At 58.9% G+C, this 23021-nt stretch overlaps 1 protein-coding gene across 4 annotated transcripts in view; it reads left to right on the forward strand.

Annotated features, from left to right (window-relative positions):
- Positions 1 to 23021, forward strand: part of ECT2 (epithelial cell transforming 2) — a 69393-nt gene that overhangs the window by 34059 nt on the left and 12313 nt on the right. For 3 of the 4 annotated variants that reach the window (XM_078878638.1, XM_078878640.1, XM_078878641.1), the window contains 3 exons: positions 5683 to 5818; positions 15816 to 15976; positions 19265 to 19372. In XM_078878638.1, the coding sequence (XP_078734764.1) occupies positions 5683 to 5818; positions 15816 to 15976; positions 19265 to 19372 (405 nt within the window). The remainder of the gene's footprint in view (positions 1 to 5682; positions 5819 to 15815; positions 15977 to 19264; positions 19373 to 23021) is intronic. The other variant, XM_078878639.1, reaches the window with a different exon arrangement.

Consider the following 23021-nt stretch of genomic DNA (forward strand, 5'->3'; position numbering starts at 1 on the left):
CACCCCTATTACCGTCATTACGGGGGGAGAATGGCAATGCAAGCTGTGACCTCTCGGGTCAGTTCTGCGGATTTTGCGGAGGTCGGAGTGGAGGGAGGGAGTCGAGGGGAGGGAGGGAGTCGTGGGGAGGGAGGGAGTCGTGGGTGGGGTCTGGGTTGTCCAAGCCTCAGAGGTTGAATAAGTATAACAGATTCTAACGTAATGTTATGATTTATTCGAGCACATTTAAACTTAATGTCTCACTTCCTGCTCTCTTGCGGGCACACTTTGATGACATCTAAGCTCGTGGAGATTTACATGGCGCGTTGTTTCCAAGGCATCGTATCACTCCACCTATTTAAGGCCCAAGGCTGGGAGGGCATTTTCAGATTTCTGGCAACAGCCTGACGTTACCGGCTGCAACTACCAGTGACACGTCATTAAACGTGTTGAATGCTCGTGGGTCGCTCTCCCAACGCACCGCTGACGCAGTATTAATTTTGCGTGCTTGTTCATCTCGTCGGGTGGAGTAGGGTGCACAACACACAATCGCACTCGCGTGATCTGAACCAAAGGGTGTTATTGGTCGCGAAAGGCTGCGTCGTGTGACGTTTTCTGGAAGCTGGCAGGCGCGCCCACTCTGCGCGTCTGCCCCGTGTGCAAGAGATGATCCAGAGAGAGAATGGGAACCGCCTCTATAGTAGCTTGCAGGGCTGACGTGTGAATGCATTACGTACAACGCACATGCACATTGCCATACATACCACTTGGTATGTATGTACAGTGTGTTGAACTTCTTTTGCACCGTGCGTAGCCAACCATGCTAAGTGGGGGAACCACACTTGGCCACCGATATTAGCCGTGGGCCGGTGATCGAACCCAGGCTGCGCCGAGTTAATAGCCCGGTGCGCTTTCGACCCCGATGAACCCATTACTTACAACGTGTGCGGATATAAAAAAAACAACAACAGCAACTGCCACAGCTGCTTACTCGCGATGCAAAGCTCTGTGTCGCAAGCTTAATAATCAGCCGATGGAATTGGTTCGTCGTTGGGCTCTCTCGGCATTATCCCCACATCGGCCGCGTAACGCTGCGCGGCAAGCTGCTTAACGTGTCGCCGCTCCACTACCCGCACAGGTCCGAGTCTCCTTGGCCACGCTCCCTCCCGGTGTCTGCTTGCGAAACGTGGCCGAATGTTCACTCTCCTCCTGCACCAGGTGCCCTGTTTTCAGGCAGAGTCAACCCGGCACCCGGTTCGGTTACCGACGTTGGCCGTGAGCGGGAAATTCCCGGCCCGTGTCGCCGGGTTTGTAGCGCAGTCGCGAATAACCGCTGCGCTACCGATGCCCACCCTAAAGACAAAGGTCACCCGTGTAGCCTTTAACGGACTGTTGGGGCAAGTGCTGTTAGCGAGCACCTGAAAAGGCCAATACGGCACGCGAGGGGGTGGGTGGCGCTCGGCCGCCTTTGTCTCCCTCGTGGCGATGTTCACACACCAGGTACTCATTTGAGGCTGAGTCGACCTAGGGGAGGCCCATAAACAGTTCAGTTAATCGTCGCTGGTGTTGGCCGTCGCCGGGTTCATAGCGCAGCGTGGTGCTAACTGCTACACCACCGCTCCCCACACACACACACAAAGACAAAGCTCCCCCATGTAGCCTTAACAGACTGTATGGGCAAGTGCTGTTAGCGAGCACCTATGAAGGCTGGAACGGTACACGAGGGGGTGGGTGGCCAGCACCACGCCCGACCGCCTTTGTCTCCCCAGTGGCGATGTTTACACACCGCACCAGGTACTCATTTGAGGCTGAGTTGACCTAGGGGAGGCCCGGGACCGGTTCAGATAATCGTCACTGATGTTGGCAGTGAGCGGGAATCGAACCCGTGTCGCCGGGTTCATAGCGCAGCGCGCTAACCGCTACACTATCGCTCACACAGACACACACGCAGACACACACACAGACACACACGTGTGCACACGCACCATTTGCTGACCAAGCCACGCACCCTCGCGATTGGCGCTCTGCCCCCCCATCCTAATTGGCGTGCAGAGCGTCGCGCCAAGCGGGGGTTAAAGCTGCCCCCCCCCTCCCCAACCCACCCGCCACCGCGGCAGCGAAGCCTCTGCGGCAATTGCGGAGGCAGAGCACGCACGGCTCGAATGCCGCTGCCCTTGCGCCGTCACGCGCCGCCGGCACCTCCACAACCCCGGCGTCACGCCGCGCTCGGCCGCTGCGGCGTCGGCGAGGCAGGAGGGTCGATTCCCCCGAGCGCGTCACGCAGCGCCGTAGCCTTTGACGGTCGCGCTTGGGTTTTCGATGGAGGCCGCCCTCCCCCCTGCGCCGCGCCAAGCGGCGTGCATCGTCGCATCTCGCCTCGACGCGTTTGAAAGGGCACCCCCAGCGACAGCTGTCCCCGCGTGGCGCGTGGCGACTCTGGCGCCTGGCCCCGCGAGCGGGCATCGGTCTCCCGCCAGCCGGTGGGGCGACGATTGCCGCCGCGTGGCCTAGCCTGGGGCCTAGCCCGGGGCCTAGCCCGGGGCCTAGCCCGGGGCCTAGCCCGGGGCACCCCCAGCGGCCGCGGTTCCCCTGCGGCACGAGGCGGCACGTCGGCGCCAGGCCTGTGAGAGGGCACGAGTCTCCCGATTGCTGCGGTGCGTGTAATCCCGACGGAGTCGTTTGCCGTGTGATCTTCCGACCGTGACGCCGGCACACGATGGCCCACTGCGTGATCAACACGACGCAACCGCAGTGATCGCCGGGGCTGCCCGCCGAAGTGGAACCGCGAACCTCGGCAACAAGCGGCGAGCGGCCCAAGTGATCGGCGCCACTGCGCTGTAAACCCCGGCAGCCCGAGTTCGATTGCCGGCCACGACTGTGACATCGCATTCCCTCGGGTGACTCGGCCGTAAAATAAGTACCCTGGTGCGGTGTGTAAAGCCAAAGCACTGGGGAGACAAAGGCGGCCGGGTGTGGTGTTGCCCTCCGACCCCGTCGTGCACTGTGCCCGCTAACAGCACTTGCCCCAACAATCGGTTGAAGGTTACCCCGGGGGGTCTTTGTCTTTGTAGTGCTGCGAGTGTGCAGACCTGCACGAGCTGTGCTGTATGTGGAGGATTGTGTACGTGGCATTGCGAATTCGGTGCTGTGTGCGTAACGCAGCAGCGCACGATGTTGCATTGTGTTACACGTGTTCATTGCTGTCTGTACAACACTGTCGAGGCGACACGGGGGGGGGGGGGGGATTTTTTTCTTTGTACAACAATGCATCTGCCAGTAATCTCAGTCGGCAGCGGCCCTTCGACATTTCACATGGCCTCAAAGTGCACCGAGCCTGGCACGAGCACGGCTGGCGACGTCGCCTCCACTTGGTGGCGAACGGCGACAGTTGTGGTACGGCCCCGCGCGTTGCAGTGTGTGCCGTCAGTGCCGTGCGTGCGCGTTTGTGTGCAAGGGGCCGTGTGGGGAAACCGCGTGTGTGCGTGTGAGTGTGCGAAAAGAGCTATGTGGGGAAGCCTTGTGCGTGAGCGCGTGCGTGAGTGCGCGTGCGTGCATGCGCATGCGTGTGAGCGTGCGTGCGAGCATGTGTGCGTGCGTGTGTGCGCGCGTGCGTGTGTGTAAGGGGTCCCACTGGGGAGACCAAGGCGGCTTGGGCGTTGTGCTTTCCCCGCATCTCCACCCTGAGTGATGGTGATGACCAATATGGGCGCTCGCTCACGGCGCGTAACCCCCCCCCCCCCCCCCCAAACAGTCAGCGATAGGCAGACACGGTGGGGGGGGGGGGGGGGGCGCTGCACCGTGCAACCCAAGCCGGCGGATGAAACGCCGCGAGTGTCGACATCGGCGAATGCGAAGTGGCCGCCGCGTTGGGTTCCGGCTGAGAGGCGTTGCGCCGATTCGCGTCGTGCGGCCGCGTCGTCTGTCCGTGGCGCGAGCGGGGGAGGCTCCCCCTCTTCCCCCCCAGCCGTCCGTGCTGTGTCGGCTGCCTACACAGCACGGAACAGTGCGAATGAAGAGCACTCCTCGGGCTGCGGTGCCCCCTCCCCCCCACCCCCGCCTGCTGCACGCAGGAACCCTGCCCTTTCCTCCCAACTGTTCGACCGGTCAGCCATCTGCGTAACCACCCAGTCGCTCGGCAGTTTGGCCATCGATCCAGCCACCTACATAGACACCATCACCTATATACGCCTCTATCCAGCCACACAGCCTCCTATGTATAAATCTTCCCAGCAATCTATATAGCCGGTCTACCCAGACACCCAGCCATCTACTGAGCCACCGAGCCACGTAACCCACCTAGAGAGCCATCTGCCCCCGCCACTCTCTGAAATCAACACTCCCAATTATTTTTTGTTCTAGCGCCTTCAAAACGCCTCCGTGTGTAAATCTGCGCGGGGTTTTCACCGTCGAGTTGGTCCGCTGCCGGCACGGCGCGGTAACGGAACCACCCTTCCTGCCGTCGTCTGTCTCCCTCATGGGTGGATAAAAACCCGATTTTTCCAGCGGCAGGCATCGGGTTTTTTTCTTTAGTATAATTAAACCCGATTTCGGGGAATTAAAAGCTGGTTTAATGAATACGAAACTCTGATCCAAGGCTTAGGCTGCTTCCTCGTCGGTGCTGCTATCGTACTCGGGGCCGTCGGGCACGGGGTAGTCGTAGAATGCGGCGGGCAGGTTGGTCTTGATGAACACGAGCTTCTCCACAATCGTGGGCGCCAGTGAGTTCCTTAGCTTGGAATGGATGAAGCCCATCGCTGAGTAGTTGGCGAAGTGCGGTTCTGCAATTAGAACCAATTAAACCGGATTTCTCCCAATCTCAGATGATCGGGTTTAATATAAAAAGACAATTAAACCCGATTGTAAAAAAAACCCGACTGTGCCACCCTTGGTCTCCCTTACACCACATTACGGCGCGGACGCCGGAATCCATTGGGGGACACTCGCACGCACCGCACTCCCTCCATCGACCGTGCGTCTCGCCCGACGACACCGTCGACAAATTCTGCTCCGCACGGCCCACGCAAGTTCGGGCGGTCACGTTGCCCTCTGTCGGTGCCTTCCCGGTTGCCCGCTGAGGGCGAGCGAGCGAGCGGTCCGATTTCCCCTTTGAGCTTGGCTTCAGCGCGGCCAAATTCTGATCGCTTGGCCCCGGCGACAGTTCGACGGCCAAACGGCCGCCCTCGAAAAAAATTGGCGCAGTTCATCAGCGTTCTCGCCGAGATTGGCTCGGTCACGGGAGACCGCCCACTCACTCCGGGCGTTGACATTTCCTCGACCGGTTAGATCTGTGGGTCCCCCGGGAGCGCCCCCCCCCCCCACATCTCGCTTGAATAAGCCGCCGCGCCACAAATGACTTAATATATTTTTATCAGAAGTTCCCCGAGTGGCATTGGTCACCCTAACGAGCGTCTAAATGACCCATCGATCGCGCGCGTGCGAGCGCCTCGTGGAGAGATAGCGCAACGGCCGCCCCCCCCCCCCCACCGAATGTGACGGGGGGGGGGGGTGGTGCGGGGGGGTGGGGGGTGGGGGTGTCTCTCTCTTTTGCGACGTCTCTCTCTATTACTCTCGCGCTGTCGTCGCATTGGGCGAAGATTTTATCGGCGGCGATGGATGAACTCGACCGCCCGTCCCCTGACCCCCCCCCCCCCTATTACCCCGTGATTGTGTTTATCCGCCCCCCGCTCACCCCCCTCGATCCAGATCGCACGCAAGCGGGGCAAGGCCAAGGGGGGGTTCAAGAGCCCCCACTCGACCCACGCGCGCCCCTCGCTCAAGCACGTGCTGCTCATGCCGCTCTCGCAGGTCAAGAAGGTGATGGACATCTACGAGACGGACGGTGAGTGCCGCGCCAGCTCGTGCGCCGTGTGCCGTCGTGCACCGCCGTGTGTCCGCGTGCGCCACCGTGCGCCGTCGTGCGTCACCGTGCGCCACCGTGTTTCGTCGCGGTGCGTCACCGTGCACCACCACGTGTCACCGTGTGCCGCAGTGGCTTGGTGTGCTGTGTGTGTTAGGCGTGTGCGGCTGTGCGCGTGCGTGTGTGTAAGAGGTGTAAAGTGTGTGTGCAGTGCTGGGGGGAGTGGTGGTGCAGTGGTTCGCTCACTGCACTTCAAACCCGGCAACGCGAGCTCCAATCCCACTCACGATAAAATAACACTGGGCCCTCCCCAGTATGTATGTTGAACTTCTTTCGCACCGTTCCCTAGGTCGACTCAGCCTCAAATGAGTACCTGGTGCCGTGTGTAAATATCGCCACTGGGGAGACAAAGGCGGCCGGGCGTGGTGTTGGCCACTCACACCCTCGTGTGCCGTGCCGGCCTTTATAGGCGCTACTGGCTAACAGCACTTGCCCTAACAGTCTGTTGAGGCTACACGGGGGATCTTTGTCTTTTTGTGTGTGATGACCTATGCGGGTGAGCTGTGTGTGTTTGGGCTTGCAGGAGAACTTGTCGGTTGTGTGTGTGTGTGTAAGCGGCTGTGCTGGCAATTGCGTGCGTGCGTTCAGGGGCATGTGGGCGAGTCCGTGGGTGTGCGCGTCCATCTGTCTGTCTCCCGGCCACCCCGCCACCGCGTCCCCCGTCTCCTGACATCTCGCTATCGAACGAGATAAATGAGCGCGGCCCGATCCTCCTCTCGCCCCCCCCCCACCCCCTTCCTCCTCCGCGTCCCTCGCCACCGCCGGGCGGGCGGCGACGTCCCACGCTCCTCCGCCGTCAAACGCAGCGACGTTAACCCCGACGTTAACCCCGACGCCACAGACGCCGCTGCCGCAGCCGCATCCCACGGCGAGCGCCGGGTCGCGCCGCCTTCACCCGCCGATGCGAAGGTCGCCGGCGCGCGGCAATTTGCGAAAGATTACCGTTTAATCTCCCGGGGTGGCGGCGCGGTGGCCCCGGTGTGAAATTGTTGAGCGGTGGGAAGGGGGGGTTTGGGTGGTGCTCCGGGGAGTTGGGGGGTACGGGAGGTGAGGCTGGGGTGGGCGGGGGGGTTGTTGTTGTGGCGGTGGCGGTTTCCGCACGGGGAGGAGGTGGAATCGAACGCTGGGTTGCTGGCTGCGCTCCGATGCAGTTGGGACACTGGGCGCCAATTCTTCTTCTTCTGGCGCACAGCCGTATCGCGAAGGGAAGGCGCTGCAGCGTTGCACAGACGGGTGTTGCCTGCCGGCAGGGAGCAGCGTCGCTGCGCGTGGCGCCGGAGAACGCCACGCGCGGTCCAGACGCGTCGCGGTGCCTGTCGGGAGTGGAGGGGCGACGGCCGGCGGTCGAACCTCACGTGGGAACGGTGGGGGGGGGAGGGAAGGAAGGGCGGGGGGGGGGGCGAAACGCTCCCGAGGGTACGTCGGCCGCGGAGAGATGGAGCGATTAAATCGGCGCGTGCGTCGCGGGGAGTTGCACGGATTGCCGCGTCGCTCGACCGTGAGACGTGGCGACGGCTTGACAGCGGGTCGGGGAGGGCTTGGTGGGCGGCCTTCATCCAGCAGTCAATAGATCAGGTCCGGTTACCATGACGAATCGCGGGCGATACCTTCTGTCGCGCGCCCCTGCGCGTGGATTTTAAAATCCACCATCCCTCGAGCGAGCCACGCGCGTGGATCGGTTTTGATTCGACGAATCGAATTCGTGGGGGAAGGTCCGCAGTGTTCCTAAATCGGCGGCGTTCCAAAAATCCCCGGCCTCGCACACCTCACCCTCCCACCCCCCACCGCGTGCCAAGGCTCCCTGTTCAGGGGCCCACAGCAGCGCCGTCGATTACATGTTATTCTTTTTGGCGTGCCGGGCGCGGAACGCGCATTTATATATTTATTTCAACTAATCGAAACTTAGCGCGTCCTTGCGGGGGGGGGGGGGGGCGGCTGGAGGGTCGGCGGCGTTGGTGGCGGCGTTGGCGGAGCCCGGATTAACGAGCGCGCCGCGGTTACGACACATCGACATGCGGCGCACGGTGCCTCTCGCTCGCCCGCCGGCGTCCGGCGGAGTAAAGCGCTGACGCGGCCGTCTGGGCAATCGAGGAACTGTCGCTCGTGCGGCGCGAGAACACTCCGCCGCCGCCGAGGCTGGCAGCGCAATTCCCTGACGCGGCGCAGCAAGCGTTTACAGGGCGCTTCGAAAAAACGTGAACGCTTGGGAGAATTTGCAACAACTGCACGAGAAATGTGCCTCTGGGCTCTGCAGACCACCTGGAGAAGATTCCAGGGCATGCGTTGACAATGATGGCGATCAAGTGGGAGACTCTGACTTTGTGAAGCTATTAACATACATTTGTTATGTTAGAGCGTACTATCCATTCTTCTACAATTTAAAACGATCGTCCCATATAAGTGTTAACGTTCTTTTGAAGCGCCCTGTATTTATTTTACTCCGCTCGTGCGAGGGTCCTGCCGGGCTCCACAGCCCCCCCCCCCCCCCCCCCGCTGCTGTGCGCGGTTGAAAAATTTTCGGGTGATTTTTTTGAAAAATCGTTTTCAGCAGCGGGATTCATGGCGACGAATTACCGGTTCAAAATTGCATCTTTTTTTGTTTTGTTTTGGCTACACCGGGGGAAAGCGGAGAACCCGTTGTAAAGGTGCGTCCGAGTAGGGAATCGAACCCCGGCCCCTCCCTGGTGTGGGGCGCCAGGGTTAGCGCTGCGCCCGCCCCATACCCTCCAATTTATTATTGGCTCTGCGGGTCCCGGTTCCTGCAGTGAACGCGACAAGCAGGCTGTTTGTGGATGTGATCGGACTAACAGACGAGGTCTGGCTGGTGTGCGTGGAGCTTGAATGCCGTTGCGGTGTGTGGGGGGGGGCACCATGCTTCGGCGTGTGTAGGGGTTACGGTGTGTGTCGTGGTTGCGGTGTGTGTGTGTAGTGGTTGCGGTGTGTGTGTGTAGTGGTTACGGTGTGTGTGTGTCGTGGTTACAGTGTGTGTGCGTAGTGGTTACGGTGTGTGTGCGTAGTGGTTACAGTGTGTGTGCGTAGTGGTTACGGTGTGTGTGTGTCGTGGTTACGGTGTGTGTGTGTCGTGGTTATGGTGTGTAGGGGTTACTGTGTATGTAGGGGTTACGGAGCCTTCGCTCCGTGTTTTCAATCAAAGGCAGCGACGCGCGCTCACACGGCGATTCCCCAGCGAGCGGACACGGGCCCCGACTGCCAAACACGCGGCTCGCTCGCTCGGCCCGCTCGCCCGCTCGACCGCTTGCTCATCCGCGCTCGCCCCTCTCGCCTTCTCGTCCCGCTCGCCCGCTTGCTCACCCCGCTCGCCCGCTTGCTCGCCCCGCTCGCCTCGCTCGTCCCCCTCGCCCTGCTTACCCCGCAGGACGCGGTGCTCGCCGACCGGGCCAGTGGCGGCGGCGGAGGGGTTAATGGCGTTTGGGAGGGGGGGGGGCGCTAACGACATGCATGGGCTGTGGCAACTCTGCAGCGGCTGACATGGAGCTAATGCAGAGTGTCGACACGCCTTGGCAAGCACAGGCAGCCCCAAGACACGTGGCGTGTGTGTGTTTAATGTGTGGTGTGTGGTGTGTGCGATGTGGTTAATGTGTAGTGTGTGTGAATGTGTGATGTGTATGCGGAGCGGTAGTGTAGCGGGTAGCACGCTGTGCTACGAACCTGGCGACGCGGGTTCGATTCCAGCTCAAGGCCAACACTGGTGACTATTATCTGAACCGGTTCTGAGCCTCCCCTAGCTCGACTCGGCCTGAAATTAGTAACTGGTGCGGTGTGTAGTAAACATCGCCACTGGGGAGACAAAGGCGGCTGGGCGTGGTGTTGGCCACCCACTCCCACGTGTGCCGTGCCGGCCTTCATAGGTGCTCGCTAACAACACTTGCCCCAACAGTCTGTGAAGGCTATACGGGGGATCTTTTTTTCTCTCTCTGCGTATGGTTCTATATTTATCACGTGGTTTAGTGGTAGCTTAATTGAAGGTGGAGGGGTTGCCAGCCCCTCGCAACTATCCAGAGCCCCCGGTAGGAGGCTGCTAGACTTTTGTGCAACCCATGGCATTGTAATTACCAACACGCTGTTCCGGCATCGGCGCATCCACACAACATCATGGATGCATGCCGGGTCCAAGCAAGAACATCTGCTGGGCTATATAGTGATGGAACAGCAGATGCGAGCCCATGTCCTTGACAATCAGGACCTACCGTGGAGCTGATCTGTCCACTGACCATCGATTTGTCATCTGTAAGATGCGCCTGCCATTCTTTCACCTCGATGGTGGGTGTCCATCCAGGACCCCATTCAAAACCCATAGTGGTCTGGTCTCAGCTAGCTGATGAAAATTGCAAGCGAAAATTATTTCATCGTCGCTTGCAGCTGGGGTTGGCATCGTCCTCCCGCCTCCTCCTCCTAATGCCGAGGGGAAATGACAGAGGTTTAGGACTGTGGCTCATGCAGCTGCAATGGCAGCTTTGGGTATGCGGTCCAAACCTCCCCAGAGACCCTGTCTGACAGAGGAGGTGTTTTGGCTAGCTGACAAAAAGCGACAGGACCACTCACCGTCTACAGCATCCCACGTCAGAGAATGAGGAGGCTTACCACAGCCTTCGCTCGGAGGTTCGGAGAGCCGTGCGGCGCTGCAAGGATGGGTGGTGGTCGCGGGTTGCTGAGGAGATGGAGTCTGCCTCAGTAACCCGCAAGCACAAATCGCTCTTTAGCTCCATCAAAAAAGTAACTTGCAGCGCTACACCTTTCATTAGGGCAAAGAAAGGTGATCCGATCTCCAACCCCCATGAAGAGGTTTGCTGATTTGCTGAGGATTTCTGTGAGGTCTTGGGGGAGGGGAAATCCCTCAGCCTGGAAAACATCGTGGGGCAAAGTGGGGATGACCCTGCTGAGGCTGCCGTGCCTCAAATATTGGAAGAAGTAGTGACCCCCTGTGAGTGGCTAGCTGAAGTGCCATCTGTTGAAGTAGAGAAAGTGATCCAGAGTCTTAGACCAGGAAAAGCGCCGGGCAGAGATGATCTCCCAAGTGAAATGCTGAGGGAGGGTCGCAGTTGTGTGCAGGCTGCCCTTTATGATATCATAGTAACAGTCTGGACCACTGGACAGTGTCCGCAGGATTGGAAGGATGCCCTGGTAGTTCCCCTCTTTAAGAAGGGGGACCGCACACAGACTGTAACAACTACAGGGGCATCTCCCCCCTCAGTGTGCCAGGAAAGGTCCTGGCAAGGATTATTCAACATCGCCTTGCCAGGCACACTCAGGAGAGGCTTGTGGAGCCCCAATGCGGTGTCAGGCCAGGGCGGTCTTGCACAGAAGGATGTTGCTGGGCAGTTTGAGGCAGTCGCCCTCGCAACAGCGAGCGGAGCGCCGGGTGGCTAAAACACAGCAAGTTGGCACAGTAGGGGGCACAGGTGGTGCATCGGCCAGTCATCTCAGTTGGTCAACCAATGGCACCAGGGTCTGTCCCGTGACCTCCAGCCAGCGGGCGTTCGACACTTCACGTGGCCTTAACGTGCACATCGCCTAGCACAAGCGACGTGGTGACGTCACCGTGACTTAGTGGCGAATGGCGATTGTTGTTGTGTATGGTTGTGGTGTGTGTGTATGTGTGGTGCTTGTTTACTGTGTGTATGTGTGTGCGCATGTATATGCTTGTGTGTTTGATGTATCTTGTGTGTATGTCTGCGAATGATGCTTGTGTCTGCGAGTGTCTCCGTATGAGTGCGGCTTGGTGAGGTGGGGAGCCCAGATCCCGCTTGGGTATCCCTTGCCACTGATGATGGCCGTGCTTTGTGTTCTAGCGCTGACCACCGCCGCACCGCTGTACCGCTCCATCCCTTGTGGCGAGTGTCATGTGACCGTCCTCAAGGCGGCCAGGAATGGTTTCTGGCCAACCACCACCACACTCTCACGTGCCACGCGAGACTGAACAGATTGTCGATTACAGCACTTACATCAGGGTCTGTGCGCGCGTGTGTTTAGTGTGTACGTGATTTGAGTGTGTGTGTGTGCGCGCACGCGATTTATGCAACGCGCGTGTTTGATGCTCGAGCGTGTGATGTGCGAGCGTGTGATGCGTTTGGGCCACATGTGGGATGCGGATGTGATGCGAGCGTGTAAGGAGTGTGATGTGAGTTGTTGTGATGTGTGTGGTGGGTGTACGTGACATGAGTGTGGGATGCTGTGACGGATGTGTGTGTACGTGTCTACAATTGTCAGTCATCTCAGTCATTTAACCCATGGCACATGGGCCTGTCCCATGATGTGTCAGTGAGCCTTCGATACTTCGTGGCCTCAAAGTGCACCTAGCCTGGCACAAGCGCGGTGGTTACGTCACCGCCGCTTAGTAGCGAATGGCTGCTGTTGTTATTATGCGATTGATGTGTGTGGTGATGTGTGTCGTTTGCTTGTGATGTGTGTGGTGTGTGTGTGTATCATGCGAGTGTGATGTATTTGTGGTGTGTGTGGTAACGTGATCCTGTGTGATGCGTGGCAGGGAGTGGTGGCGCAGTGGTTTGCGCACTACACATCGGTGACAAATATCTGAACCCGTCCTGGGCCTACCCTAGGTCGACTCAGTCTAAAATCAGTACCCAATGCCCTGGAAACAGGCGTGGTGCTGGCCACCCACTACCCCCTCGTGCGCCGTGCCGGCCTTCATAGGTGCTGCTACTCGCTAACAGCACTTGCCCCAGCAGTCTGTTAAGGCTACACGGGGGATCTTTGTGGGTTGTGTGATGGATGAGTGGTGTAATTTCTATGGTGTTTAGGGTGCGTGTGATGTGAACACACCTTCTGAGTTTATTGTGCGTGGTGCATGTGATGAGCCGCAATGCTTGCTGTGGCGATGCACGTGTGGCTGATGCGTTTGCGCGATGTTTGCGAGCTGTGATGTAAATGAATGCATGCGTCTGTGGTGTGTTAGGGCGCGGCAGGGTGGCGCAGTTGCTTAGAAGGGCCTGAGTTTGATTCCCGACTCTGGCCCCTAAATGCGTGGCGGGAGTACGTTCTCTATTCCTGTTCTGTTCTGCATGGGGTTGCCTCTAGGGTCTTTGCTTTCCCCCCGCCCGGTAGCTACAAAGAACAAACGATGCAGTGTGACCGGCATTGGTCAAAACATCCCAACGCTCAGAGAAGCTTCGTGTGAGCGATATGTGCGTGATATGATGTGTAGGATGTGATGTGTGTGATGTGTATGATATTATTTGTTTGATTTGATCGATGTGGTGTCGGCGGACGTGATGCGAGCGGTGTCTCTGCGGTGCGAGATCTGACTTGATGTGTGCGATCTCTTTTATTTATTTTTTTTCTGCTTTGTTTACACACAAAGGGCTCGCCGGAGTCTCAAGACTCATTTCAGGGGGGTCATGCCAAGTTTTCGTATTGGGGGAAGGGGTCATTTTCTTCAGCATTGGGGTGTTTTGCCCAAATACCGAGAGATTACACGCACACATTCCACTTATCTCTCACTCACACACTCACTACAAAACAGGGGTAGAACACACAAACTCCACTCACTCACACACTCACTACAGAACAGGGGTAGAGAATACACAAACTCCACTCACTCACTGCAGAACAGGGGTAGAGAACACACAAACTCCACTCACTCACACACTCACTGTAGAACAGGGGTAGAGAACACACAAACTCCAGAACAGGGCGAGAGACTACTCACACACAAACTCCACGCTTATGAAAGGTGCCAGAGTCTGCAATCGAACCCAGGAACTTCTTGCTGAAAGGCAGAAGTGTCTCCACTGCGCTACCCTGCCCCCGATGTGGTGTGTGTGTGCGATTCCTGTACGTGGGGTGTGTGTGTGATGTGTATGTTTTGTGTGTGTGATGTGTATGTTTTGTGTGTGTGATGTACATGTTTTGTGTGTGCCTTTATGCATTGTGTGATGTGTTTGGTGGACATGTTATGCGTGTGTGTGTGCATTTTGAGTGATGTTGTGATCTTTGAGTGGGTGGTATTTGTGTGTTGGGAGCGGTAGTGTCGTGGTTCGTGCACCGTGATCCAACCCTGGCGACCTCAGTTCGATTCCCGCTCACGGCCAGCACCAGTGACAATCACCTCAACCTCTCCTGAGCCTCCCCTAGGTCGACTCGGCCTCAAATGAGTACCTGGGGAGACAAAGGCGGCCGTGCGTGTTTCTCGCCAAACCACTCCGTCGTGTGGTGCGCCGTGCCAGCCTTCACAGGTGCTCGCAAACAGTCGGTCTCTCTGGATTTCGTCTGCGTCATGTGTGTGCATGGCGTGTGCGCGATCCCTCCGTCTGTGTGCGTCGCCACCGTGGTTCGATGCGACCCGGCGACACGCGTCACGCCGCACGTGCGTGCGCCCTCCCCCCTCCTCGCCCCGGCATCACTCGTGCCCCCCCACGCACGCGCTTACGCACGCACGCACGATTACGCACGCACGCACGCAAGCAAGCACGCGCATCTGGTCACCACGTCCAGAGATCCGCTGTGCTCCCACGTTGGCTCAGGCGTGGCAGCTGCGGTGATTGTGCCGCGTGCAGTCGGGCGGGAGGGTGGGTCACAAGTCCCTCTCCTCCTCCTCCCACCGCTCCTTCCCTCGCATCTTTCTCTCGCGCGCCCCTCTGCGGGTGCCTGCACTCTACGACGTTCACCGCGCCTGCCCCTCGTAATCTCATGAGCCCCTCTCCGCACGCCTCCCCTGTTCAGCCGTGTTGCCGCGTGCGTGCGTGCCGTTACACGCGTGTAGGTGCGTGGGGAGCGGTGGTGCAACGGTTAGCGCCGCGCTCCGAACCCGGCGGGGACACGACTTCGATTCCCGCTCACGGCCAACACCGGCGACGATTGTCTGAATTGGTCCTGGGCATCCCCTAGGTCGACTCGGCCTCAAATGAGTACCTGTTGCGGCGTGTAAACATCGCCGCTGGGGAGACAAAGGCGGCCGGGCGTGGTGCTGGGCACCCACCCCTTCGCGTGCCGTGCCGACCTTCAAAGGTGCTCGCTAATAGCGCTTGCCCCTCTAGTCTGTGAAGGCTACACGGGGTATCTTTGTTCTTTGTCCGTGTTGTGAGTCTGAGTGTTGTCTGCGTGTGAGTGCGCATGCTGTCCGCGTGTGTTGTCCGAGTGTGCGTGTTGTCTGCGTGCGTGAGTGGTGTGTTGTGTGCGTGAGTGCGCGTGTTGTGTGCGAGGGCTACAGCCGCCCTCCCCCCCCCCCCCCCCCCCCGGCTGCCCAGTGTGGTGAGCCAAGGTAATGTGGTGAGCCGGGGTAACGTGGTGAGCCGGGGTAATGAGGCCTCACATTAGACGGTGTGTAATGAGTCCGCTCGGCGCGCGGGCGAACGGCTCGTGACAAATAGCCAATTCGCGCGAGAGCCGCGTGCGATGGCGGTGGGGATGGCAAGGCAGAGCCGGCGTGTGGCAATGTGTGCGTGTGTGTTACTTCGGGGAGCGGTAGCTCATCGGTTGCGCTGCGCTTCGTACCCCGGCGACCCGGGTTCGATCGCCGCTCACGGCCAACACCGGTGACGATTATCTGAACCGGTCCTGGGCTTCGCCTAGGTCGACTCGGCCTCAAATGAGAACCTGGTACGGTGCGTGTGTTGGTTTGCACACCGCGCTATGAACCCAGCAACCCGAGTTCAATTCCCGCTCATGTCCAATAATTAATCGGTGGCGAATATTTGAACCGGTCTTGGGCCCTCCCCCAGGTCAAATTGGTAACCTCAAATGAATTCACGGTGCGTCGTGCAAATAAAACTCGGCACTGCAGCGACAACCGCGACCGGGCGTGGTGCTGGCCACTTTCACCTCCTCGTGTGCCGTGGCCTGCCTGCATCGGTGCTACTCGCAAACACCACTTGGCCCAGCGGGTCTCTTAAAGTCTACACGGTGGGGGGGGGTCTCTGTGTGTGTCCGTGCGCGCGTGCAGAGTGCTCGAACGCGTTCGGGCTCGTGGTGCGTCCTCCCACGGAGAACGAAGATCACCTGTTCACGTTCCAGCTGCTGGCGGAGGTGGGGACCTCGCGCAAGGCCGAGTGGCTCAAGACCTTGAGCCGGCAGGTGGCCAACACCATCTGCAAGCCCGACGCGGTGAGTTGCAACTAATTGGCACGTTCTGTTCGCTGATCGGCCGTGTCGGGTGGAGGTGGGTGCACGACACATTTACGAGATCTCGAACCCAAAACACTTCACCGCGAAGTAGCGATCAATTTCCTGAACAGAATCGCGACCGACCCAGAATCGTGACGAACCATGGAATCCGTCGCATTTTGACGAAAGCAATCATCTGTTTCCGGCCGCACGAAAGAGGAATGAGGATGGACGTAGCGGTGCAAACGAAGCAAGCACGCGAACAACGCTGCGAACGGGGCGGCCGGACGAGACCAAATGACAGTCCGGTCACTCGCGGGGAAAACACGACCTGACCGGGAATCGTGACGAGCCGTCGAATCCCCGGGACGACTGCGGAGTTCCGTGGCCAGTGCGGGCAACGTCCGGCCGTTTCGAATGCAGTCTTCTTATCCCTGGCATCAATCCCGCTTGTGTCGGCCCCTCCCCTCCCCTCCATCATCCACCACCGCTAACCGACGCACTATTCCTGTCCTGGGCCATTCCCCCACCCAACTCTACAGCCCCGTCGTATCCTTGGGGACGGGTGCATTATTCACTAATTGAGCCGAGGCCTCGAAGCCTCTTCATTGCGGCGGTGGGGGTGGATGGGAGAAGAGGGGGGGGCAGTGATGGGGGGAGGGGCGGCGGGCGGTGGCGGTGGCACTCGGCGCGTGCCGCTCGGCCGTCTAGCTCGTTGCGCGTCGCCACGCGGCGCGAGCCGGCCACGCGTGCGTCCGATCCGGCGCCCGGGGGGTTCGGTTTCGCGAACGGAATCGCGGCGACGGAGCGTCGCCCGCGACCGCTTTGCCCGCTTCTGAGCGAGCGGTTGCCCAACGAGGACGTGCCCGGGCATGCGTCCGAATCGCTGCGTTATCGCAAGCCCGTCGGGCACTACCGCTGGGAATCTGGAGTCCATGGCAGGGTTGGTCTCTGTGGATGGGCAGGGTACGTGTCAGTTTGGCTTGTGTATGTGAATGGGCATTGGTTAGTCTTTTTGAATGTGCAGGATTAGTGTTAGTGATGTTGGTCTATGTGTGTAGGCAGGGTCGGTGTTAGTCGGTGTGAATGGGCAGGGTCGGTGTTAGTCTGTGTGAATGAGCATGGCTCAGCAGGATCTACATCGTGCGTTGTAAGGGGACACCCACGCCTCATTTGCTTTCAGTCGCCATTCCCCGCCACCCCGAACCCTTGCAATCTCGGCCCGCGCTCGTCCCTGCGTCTGAGCACGGTCGTCAATTTGTGCGCTCGAGAGCAGAGCGCGCGTGGGCAGGTGCGCGCTTGTGACCGCTCGCTCGCTCGTGCGTCGTCTGATAACACGCGCTCGATCGAGCACGCGCACGTGTCGGCGGCCGGCGTTCGCGTATGCGCTCGCACGTGCAATTGGAATGCAGATCGAGGGATTTAATTGGTGGGAAACTTGGTCAATTATCACCCTCGGAGCACGTACAATTTCTCACACTCGGTTATTGGTTCTAATTGGTCGCGGTTAGGTTACACCGCCGCTGCCCTACCGAAGGCTGTCTATGTTCGGGGGGAGGCGGGGAAACTAAAATTAACGCTTCCAGTCGATGGATGAGAATCGGAATGAGGGTGGTGGGGGGGGGGTCCCTTTCGCTAAAGGGGGGCAGTGGACCGGAGCGTTAACCCCGAGCGCTCGTCCCACGTGAACTCGAGTCGCACGTGAACTCGAGTCGCACGTGAACGCGAGTAGCACGTGAACGCGAGTCCCACGTGAACGCGAGTCCCACGTGAACGCGAGTCCCACGTGAACGCGAGTCGCACGTGAACGCGAGTCGCACGTGAACGCGAGTCGCACGTGAACGCGAGTCCCACGTGAACGCGAGTCCCACGTGAACGCGAGTCCCACGTGAACGCGAGTCGCACGTGAACGCGAGTCGCACGTGAACGCGAGTCCCACGTGAACGCGAGTCCCACGTGAACGCGAGTCGCACGTGCAGTTGCTCGCCAAGTCGCCGCCCGCTCGGCTCTTGGCAATCCTGAACCGTGCGTCGTCCCGGCTCGCCGTGCTTGTGAACGGCCGCCCGAGTTCCGTTACCCTCGCTCGGTGCGGCGGTGGCGGCGGTGGTAGTCGTAGTAGATGCGGTGCAAAACAGAAGGGGCGCGGCAAAGTGAGACACCGCACGAGGAGGCAGCTTGCCTGCCGAGTAGCGCACACAGTACGCGCGCACACGCAGTACACATGCAGTACACGCACAAATGCAGTAGACACACACACACAGTACACACGCAGTACACGCACATAAACAGGACACGCACACACACAGTACACACGCAGTACACGCACATAAACAGCACACGCACACACACAGTACACACGCAGTACGCACACGCGCACACAGTACACACGCACACAATACACGCGCACACAGTACGCGCACACACGCAGTACCACAACCCCTGACCACACCACCTGACCACACCACCTGACCACACCACCTGACCACACCCCCTGACCACACCACCTGACCACACCGCCTGACGTCACCACCTGACCACACCGCCTGACCACACCGCGGCGCTGGCCTTCATCGGTTCTCGCTGACGGCACTCTGCCCAATGGTCTGCGTAGGCTACACGGGGGATCTGTGTCTGTATCTGTGTGTTTGTGTATCTGTGTGTCTGTATCTGTGTATCTGTGTGTGTGTGTGTGTCAGGCTTAGGCTACACGGGGGGTCTGTGTCTGTATCTGTGTGTTTGTGTATCTGTGTGTTTGTGTATCTGTGTTTGTGTATCTGTGTGTGTGTGTGTGTCAGGCTTAGGCTACACGGGGGGTCTGTGTCTGTATCTGTGTGTGTGTATCTGTATCTGTGTGTGTGTCAGGTGTAGGCTACACGGGGGATCTGTGTGTGTGTGTCAGGCTTAGGCTACACGGGGGATCTGTGTCTGTATCTGTGTGTTTGTGTATCTATGTGTGTGTCAGGCGTACACGGGGGATCTGTGTGTGTATATCTCTGTGTGTATCTGTGTGTGTGTATCTCTGTGTGTATCTGTGTGTGTGTGTATCTGTGTGTGTGTGTATCTGTGTGTGTATGTGTGTGTATCTGTGTGTGTGTGTATCTGTGTGTGTGTGTATCTGTGTGTGTGTATCTGTGTGTGTGTGTATCTGTGTGTGTGTGTATCTGTGTGTGTGTGTGTATCTGTGTGTGTGTGTGTATCTGTGTGTGTGTGTGTATCTGTGTGTGTGTGTATCTGTGTGTGTGTGTATCTGTGTGTGCATCTGTGTGTATCTGTGTGTGTGTGTGGCAGGAGAGTCTGATTTATCCGATCAACCCAGTCGCGATCGACGTGAGCACACGAGCGGTGGACAGCACGCTGAGCCGCGCCTCCCGTGCCATCAAGAAGACGTCCAAGAAGGTGTCGCTCGCCACGCCACACTTGCCACGCTCGCCACTCCACACTCGCCACGCTCGCCACACTACACTTGCCACTCCACGCTTGCCACGCTACGCCATGCTCGCCACGCTCGCCACGCCACACTTGCCACAACACACACAGCCGTCACACCACCTACCACACACAAACACACCCCAACCACACACCACCTACACCTGTCACACGACAAACCCCTCACACACCCCTCACACACACTGACCACACCCACCACGCACACACACTGATCACACACTGACCACACACACTAAACACGCCACACACACACCTGTCACTCACCTGCCACGCATGGCTGGCTCACGACGAGGACGATTGCGACGGCCGCTATCTCGTCGCTGTGGAGCGAGCGTCGCGCTCGCCGACCGCTGTACGGCAGCGCCGTTGTCACGGGTAAACAAGATCTGTTTGCACGAGGCACCGCAGCGTCCGGAGATAGCGCTTGCGTTGTGACCTCGTCCGCCGACGCGTCTCCCCTGATGTCCACGCGACGGAGCGGACGCTTCTGGTCTATTCCGCAATGGGCCTCCCCCCCCCCCCCGAAACCTCCCTCGTCGTTTTCTCGGCTCTCCTAAAAAACGTTCCTTGTCAACCCCGCTGTGTCGGCGAGCCACCAAGTTGCTTCCCCTGATGGGTGGGTGGGTGGGTGAGCTGGCGGGTGGATTAGTGAGTTGGTGGGTGGGTGGGTGAGTTGGTGGGTGGGTGGGTCAGTTTGAGTGGGTGGGTGGGTGTGTGGCTGGGTGGCTGGCTGGGTGAGTGGCTGGCTGGGTGGGTGGGTGTTTGAGTGGCTGGCTGGCTGGGTAGCTGACTGGGTGGCTGGCTGAGTGGCTGGCTGGGTGGGTGGGTGTTTGAGTGGCTGGCTGGGTGGGTGGGTGTTTGAGTGACTGGCTGGGTGGCTAGCTGGGTGGCTGGCTGGGTGGCTGACTGGGTGGGTGGGTGTTTGAGTGGCTGGCTGGGTGGCTGGCTTGGTGGGTGGGTGTTTGAGTGGCTGGCTGGGTGGCTGGGTGGGTGGCTAGCTGGGTGGGTGGCTGGCTGGGTGGCTGGCTGAGTGGCTGGCTGGGTGGGTGGCTGTTTGAGTGACTGGCTGGGTGAGTGGCTGGGTGGCTGACTGGGTGGCTGGCTGAGTGGTTGGCTGGGTGAGTGGCTGGGTGGTTAGCTCAGTGGTCAGCTGGCTGGGTGAGTGCTTGGGTGGCTGGCTGGGGGGGTGAGTGGCTGTTTGAGTGGCTCGCTGGGTGAGTGGTTGGGTGGGTGGGTGAGTGTTTGAGTGGCTGGCTGGGTGAGTGGCTGGCTGGGTGAGTGGTTGGGTGGTTAGCTCAGTGGGCAGCTGGCTGGGTGGGTTGCTTCTTTCCTCTCGTTTCCTGACTCCGTCCGTCTCCCATTCCCTCCCGTCGCCTCCCGTGTATTTCTGCGTTTGTTACGTTATGTGGGCGATATTTATAGACTTACTGCGGAGGGTCCGACTAAGTTCCTCAGTCGATGGGCGATGTTGCGACGTCGATTCCCAATCGAGTAATGAATGGGTCTTTATTTTATTTTCATTCAACCAAATTCGGACCGTGACACCGGCACGCGCGGCCCCCCCCCAACCCCTTTTAGAATTACGAGACGGGATCTTTAACGTGCACCGTGAATCGGAGGACGGGTGGGCGCGCCGTGGTACGTTCATAGTTATTAAACCCGCCAGCATTAACCAGGGAGGGGTGGCCGTGGGGAGTTGGAACCGCAGAGCCTCTGCAGCAAGCCACGGCTCGGCCCGGTGCCACCGCCGTTGTCCAGACCGTCGGGGCGGATGTGCTGGAACCTTTTCGCGTAAAACGAGGTGAAAACCCCTTTTTTGCCGAGACACGGCCGTGGGAAATGTTATCCCCCCCCCCAACCCCCCCCACCCTCTCCGACCATCGATCGTTTATAAGCCAGCCGTGGATCTTTACACAAGGAAAGGCCCTGACATTAAGCTCTTTTTTTTTGTCAAATTTGGCGGCCGCGGTGCGGGGAGGAAAGCTGAAAAGAAAAATTCTCACTAATTTGCGGAAAAGAGTGGGGGTGGACGTGGGGCGTGGCACCGCGCCGTAAAATAAGTAATTAAAAGCCTTTCGTAAAAAAAAATTTAAACAACAAAATATTCATTTTCCATACACACACAGGCGCCGACGTCCGCAGGACTCCGTGATTTGTTCAATCACGAAGCAGTCGCCCGCAGGCGCCGGACGCGCGTGCGGAAGAGTGAGCTTCAGAGACGGTTACTGCCCACCCAGCGCTCGCCCCCCCCTCTCTCTCTCGCTGTCCCATCGGAGACGCTACCCACAATGCACTGCTTCTGTGCGCCCGGGCACAGAAGAAGTGCCAAGCGGGGCTTTGGTCACGTGATTGAATTCTTTTTAATTGTTACTTACGTCATGAGAGTCGTTTTGCCCTTTGGAGGTCATTAGAAGTCTGCTTTCTAATTGTGTAGGCCATTTTTTGTAGATTAAAAAAAACGTTAACTAACCGTTTTAAATTTTTCATTTAGAATTTTGGAAAATGTTTCAAATTGAACATTTTCGTCTACGGAGCGTTTCAGGGCCTTCTGTGCCCTTCTCTCACCGTACGTAGAGCACGTGACGTGCGTCCACTTTGCGATCGGGGGGGAAATAAAGGCAGCGCCTTAACCCCCGTGCGTTTGAGTCCCCCACATCTCTCCAAGCGTTCACCCGAGGCTTGAATTTGCAGCTTGCGCGAGATTAAGGCGTCGATTTGATTTCGATTTTTTTTTATTTCGTTGAAACTCCACGGCCGCAGCCTTTAGCCACGGCGACGGCATCCCAATAGCGAGCCGGAGATTTGTCACCGATCGGTGGCGCGGTTCAATCCTTGGAAAGTTTTGATGGAGTCGTAGTTTCCCCCCACCCTCCCCCCCCGACTTTTTACCTTCGGTCTCCTACTCTCGCCGGTTCGGCCGCGCGCTCTTTGCCCGCACGCGGCATCGAGCGACGGTTTGCACGTCATTTTCGCACGTCGTGAATAGTCGAGACGCCTCGTCGATGATTCGAAGAGGCCGTCGAGCGCCCTCGGTAAGTTCTCTTGCGCGGGGATTGAATTGAATCACGTGACCAAAGCCCCGCTTGGCAGTCTGGCTTAGAGGTCACAAGGCTGTGCCGGTCACAGCAGAGGGCCTGGGTTTGAATCCAGGTTTCGGCCTGCTGCGATTTTAAACCGGGTTCCCAAACGCAGGGAGTTGGTGGTGTCAAGCCGGTCACCCAACGACTTGAGAATCGTCATTATCGCCTCGGCACTCACGCCACGAAGCGTCAGCGTCAGGTTCAGTCGGGGAGACCGCTGCCTCCCGCTATGTGGACCCGAGGTCACGTCAAGAGATGTCCATGTGTATGCGGGCTATTCTCTAGTTTGGGTTAGGGGGGGGGGGCATCAACACTGTTCTGCGAGCGATCGGAATGGCGAGCACACGGGCCGCAATTTCCTGCCACCAATGTCCTCTTTACGATATGGCGCTAGCGGGGGAAGGGGGGGAGGAGGGGTCCCAAAGGATTTAGGGGGGGGGGTGGGTGGGTGGGGGGGGGGCCTTGCCAGGTTTAATCTGGGCCAGCAGAGCTGCCGGGCAGCGGGCGCCTTGAGAGCC

The sequence above is a fragment of the Lampetra fluviatilis genome, chromosome 51, assembly GCF_964198595.1.
Source record: "Lampetra fluviatilis chromosome 51, kcLamFluv1.1, whole genome shotgun sequence".
NCBI classification, from domain to species: Eukaryota; Metazoa; Chordata; class Hyperoartia; order Petromyzontiformes; family Petromyzontidae; genus Lampetra; species Lampetra fluviatilis.